Source organism: Hirundo rustica, chromosome Z, assembly GCF_015227805.2.
Source record: "Hirundo rustica isolate bHirRus1 chromosome Z, bHirRus1.pri.v3, whole genome shotgun sequence".
Classification (NCBI taxonomy): Eukaryota; Metazoa; Chordata; class Aves; order Passeriformes; family Hirundinidae; genus Hirundo; species Hirundo rustica.
This window is the reverse complement of record NC_053488.1, coordinates 5,632,776-5,651,996: the sequence shown is the minus strand read 5'-3', so window position 1 is coordinate 5,651,996 and position 19,221 is coordinate 5,632,776. Positions and strand designations below refer to the sequence as shown.

Sequence of the window (19,221 nt, the reverse complement as noted above, 5' to 3'; positions counted from 1 at the left end):
AAAACATGATCTTTTTCAGTATGAATCCTATAGTATGTTCAGTGTCTGCAATCTAAAAGTATTTTTTATACAGTTAAACAATACTATAATCAGGAGAATGTTGTACAGGTTCAAATTCTTACTTCAAGGAACAATGATTATTAATAGGAATATTTTGTTTGCAAAATGTTTGAAAGGCCTTTCAAATAATAAAATAATTTGGCTTTCAATTTTTCATACACTATTTGTAAATAATTCAAATTTAATGTCATTCATTAATGCTTAAGTATCTGCAAGACAGAATACTAACAGTAAGTGAAGTCATAGAGCCAGCCTAGTTATTTGTATTTAATCCCCTTTGTACACACTGTATAACATCAGAAGAAAGCCAGGAGCTGGAAGTCAACATCAGAGCCAAGTATCAGAAATAAATAATGCAGATGCTAAGAAAAAGATGCCAACTAGGATAATTATGTCTAGCCTCAGAGGAGGAAAAGCCACCTTTCTGCCAAAAATGTTGCCAACTGCCTTTGCTAGGGTTTCTTAGGAGGGAAATTCGTGTTATCTTTTTGTTGTACATTTCCTTTTCAGTATTAACATCTTAGGAAAAGCAACCTTCCGTTATTCAAGGTTCTAAGAGAAAGGGAAAACAAAACTTACAGACAGCATGTGATTTGGAAAGGTCTCACAGATACATTGTTTCATGTCAAGCTTTATATTCACAAGTGTAAGGTCAATAAAATTACAATGGATTTCACATCTCTAAGTTATAGTCAGGTTTACCTGATTGTACTGAAAGACTGCCTCTATTACGATTCACATTCCCCTAAGAATGTTTGCACGCTGCCAAAATGAACAGAAGAGTATTTCATTGTGGGTCCCACACCGCTATCCAAGGAGTAACTCATGCTATTCAGAGAACACTGGAGTGATTGAGAAGGTGTGAAAGACCAAGGCTTGGAAAGGACAGGACAGATAAAATGCTGCTTCAGGGCTGTCTATTCCCCCATATAAACTAGTTTCATGATCTGTAGTCTGTAGACATTTCTGGCCTAAAACTGTTCCCTTTAAGGAAAAAAAATAAAGAAAAAAGGTACACAGTATAGTAAAAAGGTACTATTTAGATGCCTAAAATATCTGTCCAATTGCAAGGCAGCACAGGACTAAAGCCATACATTTTTCAGTGGTGATGGTACCAAAATTGCATTGGGCTTACCTAAGCTGCTCACAGCTATTAAGTCGCAAAATGACAGGACAAAGCATCTTTTCTTCCTACCTTTTCTAAGAAAACACATGATGATAGGAATAATTGTTACAGTGCTTTACAGATTCTCCTAGCAGAATTAATTTTTTTTTAATTGACTGCCTTCCTAAGGATCTTTACACTCAAAAAAATTTTAGCGAGGGAATACATGTGACTGGGCTACTACACTGATATTGACATAAAGCTTAAACAGAAAAAAAAAATCAAGCCCTTATATATTTCCACCTTATTTTACGGCTTAAAGATCACTTTGATGCATTAAAGACACTAGCAGAACTGCGTGACAAGAGAACACACAAACTGACAAAAATACCTCCATGGAGTTCTGGAGCCAAGGACAAAAAAATAATGCAAGCTTGAATCTGATTTAGTGAGCTTGTTGTATATGTGGGTTTTTAAATAAATACACAATGAAATTATATGACTAATAAAAGTATACTTTACTTGGTATTTAGTGCTTCCAGTGGTTAATGTAAATTTTAATGAAAACATACCTTTCAGTGCTCATACTTTTTCTTTCTCCATCCCTTTAAAGAGAAAAAAAATATATACTTTCTTTATATAGAAATGTTATCTTTCCAATAAACTCAGAGTCAACCAATCATCTCAAATAACAGTAGTCTTTTCTGTAGTCTGGATGTTAACTTTTCCTACAAATCTTGTACATCAAGTTTAAGCAAGTTCAAAAAGGAGAATTTAAAAAAAATTACTGTAGATTAAGTAAAGACAGATCAGTCATAGATGTCTTTTTTTTATAAAAAGAAAAGTTTAAAAAACCCAACCAAACAAAAAATTCCCTCAAAACTCACCTCTTGTATCAGGGGGAGCCTCATTTAAAAAGAAAATAAACTACAAATCCTATGCTGTCTCAGCTAGAACTGAAGCACAGTTATTAGCATCCCATATGCATATGTATACTTGAATATTTCCTTTATCTGAGGAGCTAAGGAAATAGTTTGTTTTCAGTCTAAATGATTGTTCAGCTTAACAGTGATGTGTTAAAGCTTTTTTGTTTGTTGCTTTCTTTCTTTTCTGTGTTAATTGAGTATGCTTTAACAAGGATATACGGAGATCCGTCAGAGCAATTTTATTTCAGGTCATTCTTCTGTTTGTAAGTATTTGAAATAATAAATTTGATATTGTCAAATTTTCTTAAAAGAAGGTAGCCAGACACAGTAACTATACCATAAACTACTAACTGAAGACCCAGGTGTTAATATATTAAGTGCTTGCTTTCTTTACACTAAAATCACTGAAATAAAGTGGGTGCTGACAAAAAAAATTTAAATTCTTAGACATTTAAACCCCTGACCTTTGAAATGCTCCTTTTTTTCAAAATATACTGGGAGATATCCCAGGCTGTAAAACACCTAACTAGGGTGAATAAGAAGAAAGACCGCACCAATTATTAAACAACTATCCAAGATCTGTTTATATATTAATAGAAAAAATATTTTGAAAACAAAACTGTTTTATCTTTTATCAAGTCACCTTCACCAAGTCAGTCCTACTGCATATTTTTGAAAATATTTTTATACTCTCAGTAGAAAAAAAAAAAAACCAACACAAAAATTTGTGCTAGCACATTACTGGGCTTCAAACTGTTACCTACATATATTATTTCATAATCAAAAGGAAAAAAGGGAAGATTACTGTCAGAGAAATTACAGATATAAGACAGAAGAGGTCTTTCAGAAGTGAATAAGACACTCTGGAACATCTAATAAAAGCAAACCATTTTTGAGCTATTTTAAAATAGAACTTCAGTACTTTAGAAAGGAATAATTTTTAAAAAGGAATCAACATTTAATTAAAGCTCTTAGTTATACAAACAGTAAAATGCTGGTTTGGATTTTTTTAAAGAACATGTTTGTCTCCAGGACAGGCTTAGAAAAGACAAATATTGTTGAAAAGCTATACACACTGCTAAGATTGACTTCTCCCATCCTAAAAAGGAAGCTAAAAGCCATTAAAGTACAGTGAACTTAAAAGAACATATATTAAGAAGGATATCATAATCTTCAGTCCTATTTCACCAAATTCACATGTTGATAGTATAAGTATGTAATCCTGGTAAGAGACACAGAAACTTCCCTGACAATTTGCCAGAGAAGATCAAATACCTTTGCGATTTTCACTATAATCCAATAATTATAAAAAACAATGAATGCGTATTGTTTTTGAAGAAAAGGGAGTGTACAACTCTGCTTAGGACATCTCAGTTATGCTCAGCTATTTTGATAATTATAAGGTTATCCTACCTTGATTTATTGACATACACTTAGGTACAACTTCCCTGACAAGACTTTTTGGATTTCATATTTAGACATAGCTGTATTAACCTTTGGTTTTTTATGTTTGGCTACTGTATCTTAGACACAAGTATAGCAATAACAGGCATCAGACATTTTAAAAAATATATTAAACAAGCATATTTCCATAATATTTGCCTATTAAAGAACATGTTCAGTATGTAAGATACCCAAGAAGACATTCAGAAAATGTTAACACAGAAGGAAAAAAACCCCATGGCTTACTTTTCCAAATGTGTTGAACCCAAACCAAGGGAAATATCCAAGAAATTACGCCAAGATATTTCTGAAAAAAGAAGAGAAAGTAGTGCCCTCTGCTGGTAAAGTTCTGAGCAAGTCACAATTCCAAGGGCTTTTAACATCTTCTCTGTTACTTTTCCAATACCTGGCACCTAGAAAAGAGGATGTAACGTCATATTGGAAAATTTCCGTTTGTAGATGCATTACCAAGAATAATTTGAATCAAACACAACATGGAAGATTACCTAGAAAACTCTGCCTTTCCAGTAGAAATCTTGCTTCTAGAACATAAAAACATTACATGACAGAACAGTAGATGCCATTGTGTCTCTTACCTTTCTAATGGGCAAATCTTTTAGGAATTCTAGCACTGCTAGTCTCTCAGGAGCAATTCTGTATTGGCCATTAGGTTTATTACGATCACTACACATTTTTGCTAACATTGTATTTGGCGCTATTCCTTAAAAACAAAGAAAAAATACATTAATTAAAAAAGAAGTATGACAAAGTTTTATTTCAGCATTTAATTTCAATATTTAAAAGCCAAAGAGTAGTCTGTACACTTGACAAAGACCAAAATAAGGAAAAGAATTATGATTACTGGTAACCAGATTTGATACAATTCTGCAAAGAAATTTTGCGACCATCATGAAAGAACATAAATACATGTAATACATAAAATATAACTTAAATAAAGAGTACTTTCTATTTTAAGACAGTCACGTTAACATAGCAAGCACTACTAAGTCAAGAAGGGTTAAATACCAAGTCCTTAAAAATAACATCAGTTACACGAGTCAACATTTTGATGCTTACAATGGTAGTTACAATGAAGTCTTAGTAAAAAGGAGACCTTTCTTCCCTGTATTTCAGCAAAAAGACTTTTTTGACAAAATTCAACGAATTTTATTATTTTGCGGGCTACCACTGGAATGTAGTAATTTATAAATTTATATATATTTCACAGACACGAGAAATTAGGAGGGATGGCTCTCTTCTATCAAAGTAACTGTTTTTACATATTAATTCTGGAATTTATTTAGCAAAAGAAAGAATAACTTTGTCCGACAGCCCTAGAGGTCTAAATTTTCATTTGCTCACTGATACAATGTATTATACAATGCATTATTCAAGATGGTAGAAATAACTCTATTTATTATTGATTGTCAGTATTTTTTCAGTTACTCTTCTAATGATTTTTAATTTTTGGGCTGTTTGCACTTAGGAAAGCTATGCCTGTTTCCTACACACTAACTTATCCTTAAGAAGACAAAGCTTCAGTAAACAAAACTGTTATTTCGCTATCACTCATGAGATAACATACGTGGGAGGGGGTTTCATCCTGCTTTTTCTTACTAGCTGTTTATGCACCTCTGCTTACATTCCACACTTCCCTGACCTTCTGCAGCTGCTTCATAAAGCTCACCATTGCCTGATGCCTCGCTGACCTGGTTCATAAAGCAGTGTGGGTGGCATCCAAACTAGGTGGCTAGAGACACACATTGGTTTTAGTCAATAAAAATAGCTGAGACTTAAACGTGGGTTGTCTGAAATCAAGACATACAACTTGATCGGTAAACATTAAAAAGCTATTAAAGTGTTCATTAATTTCAGCATATATTTGCTTCTCTAGGACTATCATTTTAATTAATTTTGATATTGTTTTAAGCAAGGAACAGTGTGAAACAGTTAAAAACACCTGACAGCAGGGATCTGCTATTCAAACTAAAAGCAGTTTAGAAATCAGTTTCAGATTTCACTAAGACCCACTGTCTGACAAAAACAGCTTACACAACACGCTAGAATAACCACCTGTGCTATGATTAGCTCAAGTGCTCTGGTCATTCTTCCTCACTGCTTGCTCTTATTTCATGAAGAAAGAAGCAAAACAATGATGCAACTGTTTCCATGATTAAAAAAAGAGTGAGAAAGCAAAGAAACAATAGTGGCTTGGATAGTCATGGCATCTCTTGAAATAACTGGAAGTCACAATCTTTGCAGACCTTCAAAAACAGCATGTTTTTGTTGTAGCAGAAGAATAGCTGTGGCAAGGCTAAATTCTTAATTAATGACCTCTGAGATGAAAGTAGAAGACATTATGGAAACATAAAGTTTAATTATTATTTATATGTGTCTGAATACCTGCACTAGCAGTCAGTTGAGTTTTCTGCTCAATCCTAAAGCGAATTTCCTTCACAGCTTCCTCTGCAGAAGTTCCAAAGACAACTGAGTTTTCCACTGATAGACCACTTTGTTGAAGGTTGCTATCCATTGGAGATGTGCTGTCTTCAAACAGTACTGGTGAAGAAGAGACTTCACCTTCGTTAAATTTGGCAGACATATTCATATCATCTTTATCTAAGTTAGACAGAAACACAAACAATTAATACATCCATATAGACTGATCTCCTTCTTCAACGGCTTCAGCGTACATAACCAATTTTATTTTCTATTTTTATTTAGAGAAAGCAATTGCATTGTTTTTTGTTTCAAGACTGGAGAGATGTTCTGCTTCATTTTTGCTATGATTTGAGCTTGGCTGAGATTGGAGGAATTGGCTAGTAGACTGGACATAACTTCCAGAAAAACAAAAGGTTTAATGGCCTGTTGCTGTAGCAAAACCATCAAGATTTTATCCTTATTTTTGTTTAATATCAGATTGAAGAAGAGATGCTCTCATCCACAGAATGTTTTCAATATTCTCCAAATAAATTTAGAGTTCTAGAATATTTCATTCTAGAATGATCAGCCTGGTGAGCATCTCATTTTCAACTGCAGCCCTAGCAGAACAAGTAATGTCAGCAGCCCTTTGTTTGACTCTACAAACATTACTACTAGAGTTTCCCAACCTAAGCACTTGTTTGTGTTTCAGAGGAACAAAAGCATCAGGCAAGTGTGAAGAAGCACATGACTACATATCAGTGATATTGATTTTGTAAAGACTATGCCAAGTTTGTTGCTTTCTATTTTATTAATGCTTCTCTGTAGTAGTGTACGCTTGATTATCCTCTTAATAATTGTTAGAAATTCTGAATACAGATAGTATTCCAGTTTGTGCATCATTCAACCATTTGTATGACTGCTTCTTTTCTATTATTTCCAAGTGGATATACAATAGTGGATGTGGTTCCAACTGCATCTTCCAGAGCCAAGTGAAATCCAATAGTATCTTGAACATTACTAAAATCCTGCAGTGCTCCTGCTACTTATTTCAAAAATTATCAAGCTGAATTTTAAGAAAACCTAGCACCACTTTTCAAACATTTTATTCACATTAAAAGAAAATAAATTCTCCAAGTCCATATCATTTGCAGTGTACATTTCATTCACAGGTGAGCAGTAGAGAAAGTTAACCTGTAAACTAACTAAATTGGACATAGAGAATATACGAGAGGACAAATTATGGAAGGACGTAAGTAGCTACACTTCCAATGGGTGCAGCTCATCCAAAGCTTACAAGCACATGACTGGCAGCCGCTGCTCCCAACCCCATGTACTGTGGTCAGTGTATCTTACACCATTTCACACGGCAAGCAGTCCCTATTTCTCTGCTCCCGTGTTCACACAGCTCCTTGCCCGCCTGCACGTCCCAGCACCCGGCCAGCCCAGTGCTGTGGATGACACTGTTGCAGCACTGGGAAGCTGCAGCTCCCAGAGCAGTGTCTGCCTGCAGCCCCAGAGCACTGCTGGTCTGCACTGCCTGCAGCCCCAGAGCACTGCTGGTCTGCACTGCCTGCAGCCCCAGAGCACTGCTAGTCTGCACTGCCTGCAGCCCCAGAGCACTGCTGGTCTGCACTGCCTGCAGCCCCAGAGCACTGCTAGTCTGCACTGCCTGCAGCCCCAGAGCACTGCTGGTCTGCACTGCCTGCAGCCCCAGAGCACTGCTGGTCTGCACTGCCTGCAGCCCCAGAGCACTGCTGGTCTGCACTGCCTGCCTGCAGCCCCAGAGCACTGCTGGTCTGCACTGCCTGCCTGCAGCCCCAGAGCACTGCTGGTCTGCACTGCCTGCCTGCAGCCCCAGAGCACTGCTGGTCTGCACTGCCTGCAGCCCCAGAGCACTGCTGGTCTGCACTGCCTGCAGCCCCAGAGCACTGCTGGTCTGCACTGCCTGCCTGCAGCCCCAGAGCACTGCTGGTCTGCACTGCCTGCAGCCCCAGAGCACTGCTGGTCTGCACTGCCTGCCTGCAGCCCCAGAGCACTGCTGGTCTGCACTGCCTGCAGCCCCAGAGCACTGCTGGGTCTGCACTGCCTGCCTGCAGCTCCAGAGCACTGCTGGTCTGCACTGCCTGCCTGCAGCTCCAGAGCACTTCTGGGTCTGCACTGCCTTCAGTCCCCAGAGCAGTGTCTGCCTGCAGCCCCCACAGCACTGCCTTCAGTCCCCAGAGCAGTGCCTGCCTGCAGGGTCTGCCTGCAGCCTCCACAGCACTGCCTTCATTCCACAGAGCAGTGTCTGCCTGCAGTGTCTCCCTGCAGCCCCACAGCACTACTTGCCTGCCTGCAGCCCCAGAAGTCTCTAATCCCACCTTTCAGGGTCCTGAGGAGGAACTCAGACCAGAGCTGTCCCCGGTCAGTGAGACCTGGGACATCTCAATGGCCAAGGACGCCTCTGCCTTCATCTGCTTCCTCTGAGGACTGAGGGAGTGGCTCATGTCCTTTTATATGATTTTTGAGTCTAGATTATGATTGTTATATTGATACAGCAAACTGTGTGCTATCCACCCAGTCCAGGTTGTATTGTATTATAAATTCTTTATATTGCTACTTATAGTTTGCACTGTACTGATTCTGCTTGTAGAAGTCCTATGTCATTCGAATGATAAATTCTTTACTACTGTAATAATGAAATCCTACTAAGGAATATAAAGCTTAAATTCTAACTACAATTCATGATTCTGCCTAAGATCCCTAAAAAGAAACACTCCGTCTCAGTGTCATATGTCCTCACAAAAAGTGAGTAATTTGCTTACCTATTCCCGTAGTGCCCTCTGTATTAAAAAAGAACCTCCTCCTTTCTTCAGGCCAGTTCAGTCTTTCCTCCAAATGCTCTGTTATGTTCAGGTAAGCTTCATCTAGGCCCATAGGCATAAAATTGGGATCATATTCAGCCAGTATTTCTCTTACCTTGATAAACACATATTGAAAGTTTAGAGCCTTGTTGTTGTAAGAGCAGATCTTTACACAAAATTAGGACATGAACAAATGTACTCTGAAACTTTCAGATGATCAATAAATATTAATTATACTGACAGTACAAATTATTTCTGGATATTGTAAAATTACAGTAATGCTTCTCTAAGTACCGAGATATTACTAGTAAGTGAGAACTAAACAGATTTTGAGCAGTGTATTTAACAGCAAAGGCCACTAAGATAAGTGTGTAAGGACTTCACAGCCACTAGGTTCACTGACACCACAGTAGCCACCTCAATGAAACCCTGGAGACCTGGAAACTCAGCAAAGCAGATAAACCGATGCAGTATTCTGAGCTCAGCGTGTCAGGTATCACACATACAAAGGTTAAAAAACCCCACCAGCGACAACAGAATCCGAACTTTTAAATTACATTAAACTGAAGTTACAGAAAATATTTCCCTCCTTTTTTTTTTTTTTTCTTTTTTTCTTTTTTCTTTTTTTTTTTTTTTTTTTAGCCTCGAGGAAAATCTGACTGTTTTTTCCTAGCAGTTTGAGTCAAGTTCTTAGGTATTATAACATTTGTCCACTTGCACTTCATCGTTCTGAAACTGAATAAAGATAGGATTCACTACTAAACTTCAAAAGACGAAATTAAATAAATTTAAATATTTTCAATCCAAATCCCAAGAGAAGAACATAACTAACTAAACATAACTAAAAATCCAGACTAAGTGAAGTCTCTAATACTTTACCCTATCAAACAACAAATAAAATACACATTGTGAAATACACATCATGAAATCCAAGATCCTTAAGTTCAAATCCGTTATGAAGTATGGCATATTTCTATATAAATATATATTTTTTAGGAGTGAAAAAAATCTACCAAGATCTTACTTTATATTTGTGAAAGAACTGAGGCTTCATAAAAATAAAGAAGGCCTGACATAATTTTATTAAAGCCGGGAGAATTGTGTCACACACTAGTTTGATTTTAAATGTACAAAAGACCTATTTTACTTTTTTTTATAAACGGGCTTGTAGGTATCATAACTATTTCCTCTGGCACTAACTAAAACTACTTCCATTAAAGCAAAACATTTTTTCCCCTGTTTCTTTTGCTCTTTCAAGTCCCTTATTTTTAAAAAATTAATCCGCATTTATAAGTCAGTAATGCTCTTCGTTTTTCTCTTCAGTAATTATTATTCAAAAGTATGATTATCTCCATGTTTCCTATATACTTGCAGCTATCTAGCAATTAGATTATGTTCCATGATTTTGAACTTTTTAAGAATAATAAAGGTCAAGAGATTTTCAAAACTTCTGTCAGCATCACTACTAACTTCAACAGAATTGCCAGATTGGGTAACTGCAATGCTTTTTCATCTCCTTACCCCAAAGCACCAATATGACGTTAGACTTATGTTTAAAGCTGCATTACTGAAGAATTTAATATTTAAATTATCACTCTCCATACTATCTAGAACTGATATTATCAACACAGTCTAAAAACAAGCACATTCACTTTTGGTACTTTCACTTTCAGACTTACCTCTTTACTCACTTTTCCGTATTTTTCAAAGTTTAGTGGTACTATAGTTAGATGGGGACATAGCCTTTTAGCAATAAATCCAGGCATGGCTGCACGCACACCAAATCTCCTTGCATGGTAATTTGAGGTGGACTTAAGAGAGATTAAGTAAGTTTAGTGTTCAGTAATCAAATTTTCTTTATGTTTAGTATTAAATAATAAAATTCTAATCACATATCTCCATACAGAAATGACTGACAAAGTAAAAGTTTATATGCATTTTCACTCCCCCTCCTCCTGCCTTTCAATCTGCTTACATACTTTAAATTTTCATTAATACACTTTTTACTGAAAAATCCAGCGTATGTGGTCAAGTCCAAGAACCGCTCTTTCCTTTATTATTTTTGGGTTTTCCACTCTTTGTGGAAAACAGTGTCATTATATTTATGTTATTATTTTACAGTTTATTAGCTTAGAATTCATGCAATTGTTTTTTTAATTAGTTTAACATTCAGCCTTACCAACATACTCATTGATCCCACTGCTATAGGTTTTTCCTTCAGCTCTGGATTGTCTCTCATTTCCACAGCCGCATAGAAGGCATCCATGTCAATGTGTACAATTGTACTGCTAAGGTTACGGCTCTGTTCCAGTTCTATCACAAGTTTGTCTACCTGAACAGAATAAACCAGTAATTGAAATACTACTAATCTGACAGAAGTTCAACAGTACAGATGTTCCTAAAACTCAGAAGCATCTTGCATTTAGTTAAAGAAAAGAAGACCCCAATAAATCAAATCCCCACCAAACCAACACCAACAAACACACCTCAACAAAGCTTTGGAGGAAATTTGCTCTCAGAGAGAATGCTGCTGTGGTACAAAATATACCACAAAACCCAGTGGAAAAAAACACAGCTCTTGTGTTTTAGCCCTGGCTCGTAACTAATCTCCTGCAGCCACTTACTCACTCCCTTATGGTGGAAGAGTCAGAAGAATAGAAGTGAGAAAACTCGTGGGTTGAAATGAAGATAATTTACCACAGAAAGCAAAAGCTGTGCACGCAAGCAAATCAAAATAAGGAACAAATTCAATGCTTGCCATGGCCAGACAAGTATTCAGCCATCCCCTGGAAAAACAGCTTAATCGTATGTAGGAGTTATTTGGGCAGACAAATGCCACAGCTGCAAATGTCCATTCTTCATTCATCTACACCCCATTTTCTAGGCTGACCATCATGCTACATGGTCAATGGTCAGTTGGGGTCAGCTGTCCTGGCTGTGTCCCCTACCAGCCCTTGTGCATCCCCAGCCTCCTCATGGGTGGGGTGGTGGGAGGAGCAGAAAAGGCCTTGGCTCGATGCAAGTGTTGTTCAGCAATAGCTAAGCATCTCCTCATTATCAACACTGCTTTCAGCAGAAAACCAAAACACTACCCTATGCCAACTGCTGTGAAGAAGATTAACTCTATCTCAGTCAAAACCAGCAGAAAACTGTCACAAGAAAGGAGCTGAGTATCTAACAGACATCAATATGATTAGGTTTGATCTCTCTTTATTATTCTAAAAAGCCTGTATTTATGTGGTTAAAGGCTAAAGCAAGCACTGCTAAACAATAGCTGATTGGTTAAAAGCTCATGTTCAGACACTCTAAATGACTGTCCATTGGTCCACGTCTTTTGGCTGCATGGTCACTTCGCTCCGTCTTGCGATCAGCAATTCTGTCTTCAGCATTCGTGAGAAGGAACAACAAGTTGTTACATTTGCTACTTTCTTGCTAATTCGGGCAGTGCAGGAACAGCACAGGACCAGCACAAGATCTCATACTGTTTCCGGGTAGCAAAGATTGTTCAAACCTCTTATCACAAGATTGTGACCTTGCTCTTGTAAAAACTCCTCTACAATTCCCCCTTTTTCTTTTTGAACAATCCACGCTTGATTCACTATGTTCTCTAAACCTTTTTTCACACAAGATAGTGTCAGGCATCCAACAAGAACAAATATTAGCAAATATCCACAAAAATCTCAGGCCTTCTTTAATTAGTTCTTTCAGCCAACTTGGAATGTTGCCAAACCTATTGGTCAACCAGCTGTCTAACAGGCCTTGCTCTTGTTGGATACTCTGAACGTGCTGTTCTAAATACTGCAATTTCTTATGTATGGATTCACTGTGATCACTCAAATTTATACAACACATTCCTTCAAAATCCTCAGATCTGTGTCCCTGTGCCAACAACAAAAATCAGTAGCAACTCTGTTTTGAAAAATGGCATGCCTTAAGCTATTTTGATCCATTAACAATTCTTCTATCACCATGGTAGTTGCATTTGCTTGCTTTTCAGCCCAACAAGCTAAGCGTGCTAAATTCTTCAAAGCATTTCCAGCAGCTGCACCTGGTGTAAATATAGCTAAGAGAGTTCTAGCTGTAACACTCATCAAATTAACTTTATCATTACACTTTGGTGTTAATCCTAATGACCTCTTCTTCTTCTGCACATGATTTGCCATGATCATGTTAAGCCACTGCCTCCATAGAAGGGGCTAACAGAGTTAGCTTCCCCAAGTAACAGGGACCTCCAAACACATTTGAGAGAATTCCCTGCCAAGCACAGTCCCTCCACAAATTAAAAACACATTTGGGGGAAGAGCTTTGGGAGCGTCATTGTTCCAAAGACTCACCTGACTTTTGATAGTTTCCATTCCAAGGCATCCAAAACCCTGAGGCAATTTGGAGGTAGTGTTACCTCCGCAATAGCTGTTTGTGTCTTTGAATGTGTACCAATGTGACGTGGAAGTCACATTTGTCCATCCTGACCATTTATGTGAGTTATCAAATTGAGCACCTGTAAATGCAGGCCCACGAAATCCAAAATATGTTTGTGTCCAATTTTTTGATGAATTGCCAATGGGCTGAGAGCCCAAAAGGTCTAATTCTTGTGGGTCCCACGACCATGGTTTCATTAATTTAGAAATCAATTCAGCATACAACGGGCATCTGACATCTCTTTTCTACAATTGCCTGTGCTGTAATTTTTGAACTCTGATACATTTATCCCAGGAATCCCTATGAGACAAGTTCTAAAAGGGTTTCCTGCGGAGGTCATGGATAAACAGAAAGAACTCTGGTCTGTGTCATTTGCCCATGTAACCCACAAATTCTGATGCACATCTATTTGATAGACACTGCAACTTGTTTTGCACCACAAAGACACGACTATCCCAATAATGAGGTATGCAAGCTTACTTCTACAATACAAGCTTTGTCAAGTGCCCATTTTAACACAGCTAGAATGATCTCTACTTTCTGGCATCCAGTCTCTCAAATTTCGTTGGCCATCAAGCCCTATATAATCTCTACAATGTTGCTCAAATATCTGTTGACTAAAAACTCCAAGACAATCAAAACAAAAACAATGATATCTATTAAGCGATGTGCTATCTCTTCAAAAGATATTAAAACAGTAACCACAGCGCAGAATTAAAGTTACCCTACAGCAACAACGACTACAAGCTAAAGGACAACACCGCCTTAATTCTTCTGGTAACACTCTCTTTCCAAATGACTCCTTGTTAAGTACTCATTGTGCTATGGTTTCAGGAGACAAATCTTGGCACTGCAACAAGTTGATCAGTCGTGCAGCCGATCTGGTGAGACACTTTTCGTCTCTGCTGTTGTCTGGCTCCTGCTTCGGCCATGCAGGTCGTGTAAGTCTGCTGGGCACCCACAATGGGGTTTCACCCAGAACAGTTACATCCGCCCCTGTATCAAGCATCCCTGCAACTCTCTTTGTGCTCCCCATACATGTATTGGTAAGGGTCTATATGCGTCTATGTAACATTGACTGTGTAAAACAAACTGCTGGTCCTGTGGAGCCAAAGCCTCCAGTTCCTTGCTGTTTTTTCCAAAAGTCTTCATATTTTTGACAGGTATTGTGTGGTTGATTGTTAAAAACAGCAATTATTTGAGCTATCCTGTTTCCTTTGGGTACAAACATTGGTGGATTCAAAGTATAAGCCATGGTACGTATCTTTCCTCCATAATTGCAATCAATGACACCTGGAATTACAGTAAGTCTCTTTACACCCGCTGATGACCTTCCTACTAGTATCCCACCAAGAATAATGTCTTGACTAGATAGAGGGCCTTTAGCATTTGATGGAATTTTCTGGACTGCAGTATTGGTTAAGGTAAAGTCTACTGTGGTTTCCACATCCACTCCGAGGCTCCTTCTGGTGGCTGGCAGTTGTTGGCGTAAAAATCCTGGGTGGCAGCTACTGTTACCTTCACGCAGCCTCCTTCACACTCTTGGCTCTGTTTCTCGACTTCCAACAGGCTATTGTAGCATGATTATCAACTTGACATTTGTCACACCAGACAGTCTGATTGCAAGCCATCCGTAAGTGTCCTGACTGTCCACATCGATAGCATGGTCCTATAATTCCTCTTTGCCGCTTCTTGGGGCGAACAGTTGTTGAACGTCACTCTCCTGCTTCTAAAGCGGCTGCTATTAACTTGATCTGTGATCTCATTGCTTCTTTTACTGCTTCTGCTAACATAACAGTCTGTGATTGTTGCTCTGCTCTGCTAACACACAAGAGCATCTCATCAACAGATGAACCTAGTGGTAAATTCACTAGGATGGACTTTGTTTTGCTGTTGGCATTGTCAAATGCGAACACTCGAAAGAGGGGGTCTTTCATTTCAGTTGGTAAATCTGGATTATCTTTAATTGCTTCCCACAGACGTTCAACAAAATGAGAGTAACTTTCACTGAATCCCTGCTTCACACTGGAAAAAGGTGGAGCTTTTTTATCTTGTGGTATACTAAACAAAGCATCTTGAGCAAGCTGAGCAGCCAAATGATGCAGAGCTAAAGGATATGATAGCTGAGTTGATGCAGATGCATAATTTCCTCTGCCTGTGATCATGTCTGCAGTAATTCCATATAAATCATGACCTTGAGGCTGCTGTTTATTGGCCTCTATTTGTGCCTTCCTATACCATTCACTTTCCCACATTAAAAACTCAGATGGAGTCAACAACAATCTTGCTAAGTTCTGACAGTCCATTGGGGCCATAACATCTGCTGTGAAGATCCATGACAAAATTGATTTTGCAGCTTCAGATTTCAATCCATGCTGAGTGACAGTTTGTTTTGCCTGTCGCAGAATCTTCCAATCATGAGGTCTCCATTCAGCTACTTGATCTGTTACAACTGGACAAATGATTGCTGCAGCAGCTTGCCATTCCCCTTCAAGTACAGCATCACGAATGACTCCTGACCAACGAGAGAACAAATTCTTTTGTACTTGCATTGAATTCAATTGCCGAGTATATGATGAAGGTTGACTTTCCAAATCCAGCTGTCTTAGTTCCATTACATTCTGACACCGCTGTGTGCAGGTTGTCCAAGAAGGAGCTGTTGGCTTTTCTTGATGTTTGTCTTGTCCTTGTTGCTCTACAATAAGGTCTTTTAATTTTTCTAAAACTTCTTTCATCGTAGCTTTTGTTGATCTTTCTTCAGGCTGATGTGGGACTGCCAGAGTTTGTGAGCCTGATTCATTGGGTGACTGACTTGAACTGCTGGATCCCCTAGATGGCAGTCGTGGATAATTTTTCCAAGAATCACAGCACACCCCTCCTTCTTCTCCTTGGTGTTTCTGCCTCAGTGGAGAAAGACCTCCAGTAGCTACTTCCGCTTTTTGCTCAGTCTCTGTTGGCATCGGTGCAGGCATTTCCTCTTTTTCTTCTACACAGCATTGCAGATCGACAACTGAACGACTGGGTACTGCATCCATTCCCCTTATAGGTTGCATGTGGCCAGTACCAAAAAAAGTCACAAGTCGTCCAGGTTTTTTCTTTTCATCACCCATGGAGGGTTCTGGACTTACTGTTTGTGCAGCAATCATAGCTACCTGCTGCTCTGTTTTCATTTCACTCAATGTTTCAGTCACTAACTTCCAAATGGCCCCATAACTTTGAGCTTCTTTCCCCGCTTTTCCACCAGCTATCACCATCTGCCACAGACATTCGCCCACTCCTTGCCATGCTCTAGGGCTAAACAGCAAAGGGATCTCTTGTAACTGCCCTTGCTTCCGTGCCCACTTCACTAAAGTGTGAAGGTTCATAGCTTCTGCTGCTTTTCCTCTCTTAGAGATAATACTTTCCAGCAGCTGAACTGCAGCCTCGAGTTCCATGGCTCACAGTTCTTACCGTGTGGAAGTCTGAGGCGCCGCTCTCAGAATCCAGCTCCCATTTTTCTTCGGTGAGGCCACTTCTGCGTCTCCTTTCTCGCAGCTTCCGTCTCTGTCGCCTGGAGTTTGAAGCTTCACTGCCAATCCTTCATCACGTTGGGGGTCACCATTTTGTCAAAGAAAGGGGCCGAGTATCAGACATCAGTATGATTAGGTTTGATCTCTGTTATTCTAAAAAGCCTGTATTTATGTGGTTAAAGGCTAAAGCAAGCACTGCTAAACAATAGCTGATTGGTTAAAAGCTCATGTTCAGACACTCTAAATGACTGTCCATTGGTCCACGTCTTTTGGCTGCATGGTCACTTCGCTCCGTCTTGCGATCAGCAATTCTGTCTTCAGCATCCGTGAGAAGGAACAACAAGTTGTTACATTTGCTACTTTCTTGCTAATTCGGGCAGTGCAGGAACAGCACAGGAACAGCGCAAGGTCTCATGCTGTTTCCTGATAACAAGGATTGTTCAAACCTCCTACACAAGATTGTGACCTCGCTCTTCTAAAAACTCCTCTACAGAAAACCTCACCAAGCAAACAACAAAACTCCACATAACATGACAAAAAAAGATGTATCTGATTCAGACAGAAACTTTGTAAGACCCTTGAGTATGAAGCTTTACTTAAGGCACTTAGTTTTAGAAATTAAAGTTATTTTTAAAAAATGAAAATATGCAATTAAAGAACTTCCAACATTCCTAAATAAAGCTGTAACACTTAAAAAATTTTGCTTAAAATGGTGAAGAAATGACCAGCAGCTCACAGGACACATCCATCTATTTTGTTTTGCCAGAAATAAGGCCTCAAACACCCATGTTCAATTACCACAAAGTAAGCTACTGTCAATCCCTCAATAAAAATCCTCAACTTCTGTTACAGGATCCCATACTATATAAGGCTAGATTGCTAGGAAAACTGCAAGTTATTTACAGAATAGCGTATACACAATGTGTGTTTCACTCCAAAGGTTAAAGATGTATGTCTAGCAGACTGTGAGCAGTACTGCCTCATCAGCTCCATAGTGTTTTGAGGCAGAGACCAAGCAGGCAGATTCTCTATGAAGTACTTTAATTGTGCTTAATTTGATTGTTTTTACTAAAGCTCATGCAGATCGTGTACTTGGTCCTGAAATAATGTTTACCTGTGCATGAGGTAAGAGCAGTGCCGTCACAAAAAAATGTAAGTGAAATATTTGACAGGGGATTTTTAAGGACTACTGATTTATGATGACTATGTTGGCAGCAGCATCACACATCATTCTAGAAGAGAAAACACAGGAAAAAAACCCAAAAGAATGTGCAATCAAAATAAGGTTACTTAACCATGCTGATGACTACAGCAACCTTAATCTACACAACAAAAGGCTGCTACTGCTGGTAAGAAGTCCTGATAGGCATAACACAGCAAGAAATGGAATTACAAAAAGCAAGCAAAGTTTCACTTTGCTTGCAGGCACAAGGACACACACACTCTCGTGGTATCAGGGTACCAGCACAGAAATGTCTCTGGACTGACTACAATGCACTTAGGGTCCTGGAGAGGAATGTTCACATACAATTTGCATGGTTCTTCTCCTTTTTTATTTCCCTCAACAGAACTGCTTAATAAAAAAGCAAAAACCTTATCCACAAGAAGTGTATTTGCGCTCCAAACGCTTGAACCAAGGCAAGTGAGCTTACAATGTTCTAATTAAATTGCTGATTAATGATTTACAAAGCCTTTTCTTTGTTTTTTTCCAAGTTGCTTTGAGGGATGTAATGCTAGACCAGGGCCTTAAACTAGGCTACTCAACACAGAAGAGCACAGTATGTTCTCTGAGGCTGAGAAAACCAGTTCAGACAAATTAAAAGCACAAGGGAGAAGCCATTCAAAGAAACAAACAAAGAAAGTGGGGTATTTACATTATTTCCATTATGTTACTAATTCAAAAGGATTCATGCCATATTTTAATCAAAAGCATCCTTATTTTAAATTCTGGTTTACAGATAATTTTCAGGTTGCTCTCAAATTCAAATCGTTAAATTAATACTATCAATTGCTGCTCTAGTAGCATAATTTCTGTATTTCAGTTTATCACATTTAGAATGAATGTCTGTTTTGCTTTTTCTCCCTAAATATATTGCTAACATCATACTTACTGATCAGCTAAAATACACATCTAAAGAATGAAGCAAAATTACATTAAACTAATAAGAAATACAAAAAGATTACTCTTCAGCAAAATCAACTGATACAAATAATATGCCAAAACAAAATACAACCAGATCTACTCAGAGAATTCTTGGCACATACAAAACCTCTCCTTAAAATTTGTGGAGTAATTCCTTACATGCAAATCAGGCTGACAAGTTTTTAAAAGCTGCTTTCAATTAACCTTTGTAAAATAGAGATATTTTTTAATATATATATCTAAGCTAGATTTAAAGAAAAAACCACTAAACAACTAAATAGTACTAATTACAATTAGAAGTTTCATTTTCTTTATAGCACCTTTTAGACAATTTGAAAAGTAACTTCTT

General features: G+C 38.3%; 1 protein-coding gene across 4 annotated transcripts in view; it reads right to left on the bottom strand.

Moving 5' to 3' along the window:
* Positions 1 to 19,221, bottom strand: part of POLK (DNA polymerase kappa) — a 41,831-nt gene that overhangs the window by 6,283 nt on the left and 16,327 nt on the right. For 2 of the 4 annotated variants that reach the window (XM_040090835.2, XM_040090836.2), the window contains 7 exons: positions 10,981 to 11,133; positions 10,481 to 10,612; positions 8,763 to 8,916; positions 5,938 to 6,153; positions 4,131 to 4,255; positions 3,781 to 3,947; positions 1,738 to 1,770 (listed from right to left, as the gene is read on the bottom strand). In XM_040090835.2, coding sequence (XP_039946769.1) covers positions 1,738 to 1,770; positions 3,781 to 3,947; positions 4,131 to 4,255; positions 5,938 to 6,153; positions 8,763 to 8,916; positions 10,481 to 10,612; positions 10,981 to 11,133 — 980 coding nt within the window. Of the gene's footprint in view, positions 1 to 1,737; positions 1,771 to 3,780; positions 3,948 to 4,130; positions 4,256 to 5,937; positions 6,154 to 8,762; positions 8,917 to 10,480; positions 10,613 to 10,980; positions 11,134 to 16,670; positions 16,798 to 17,843; positions 17,957 to 19,221 lie in introns of those variants that run through there. The other 2 variants (XM_040090838.2, XM_058424172.1) reach the window with 2 other exon arrangements.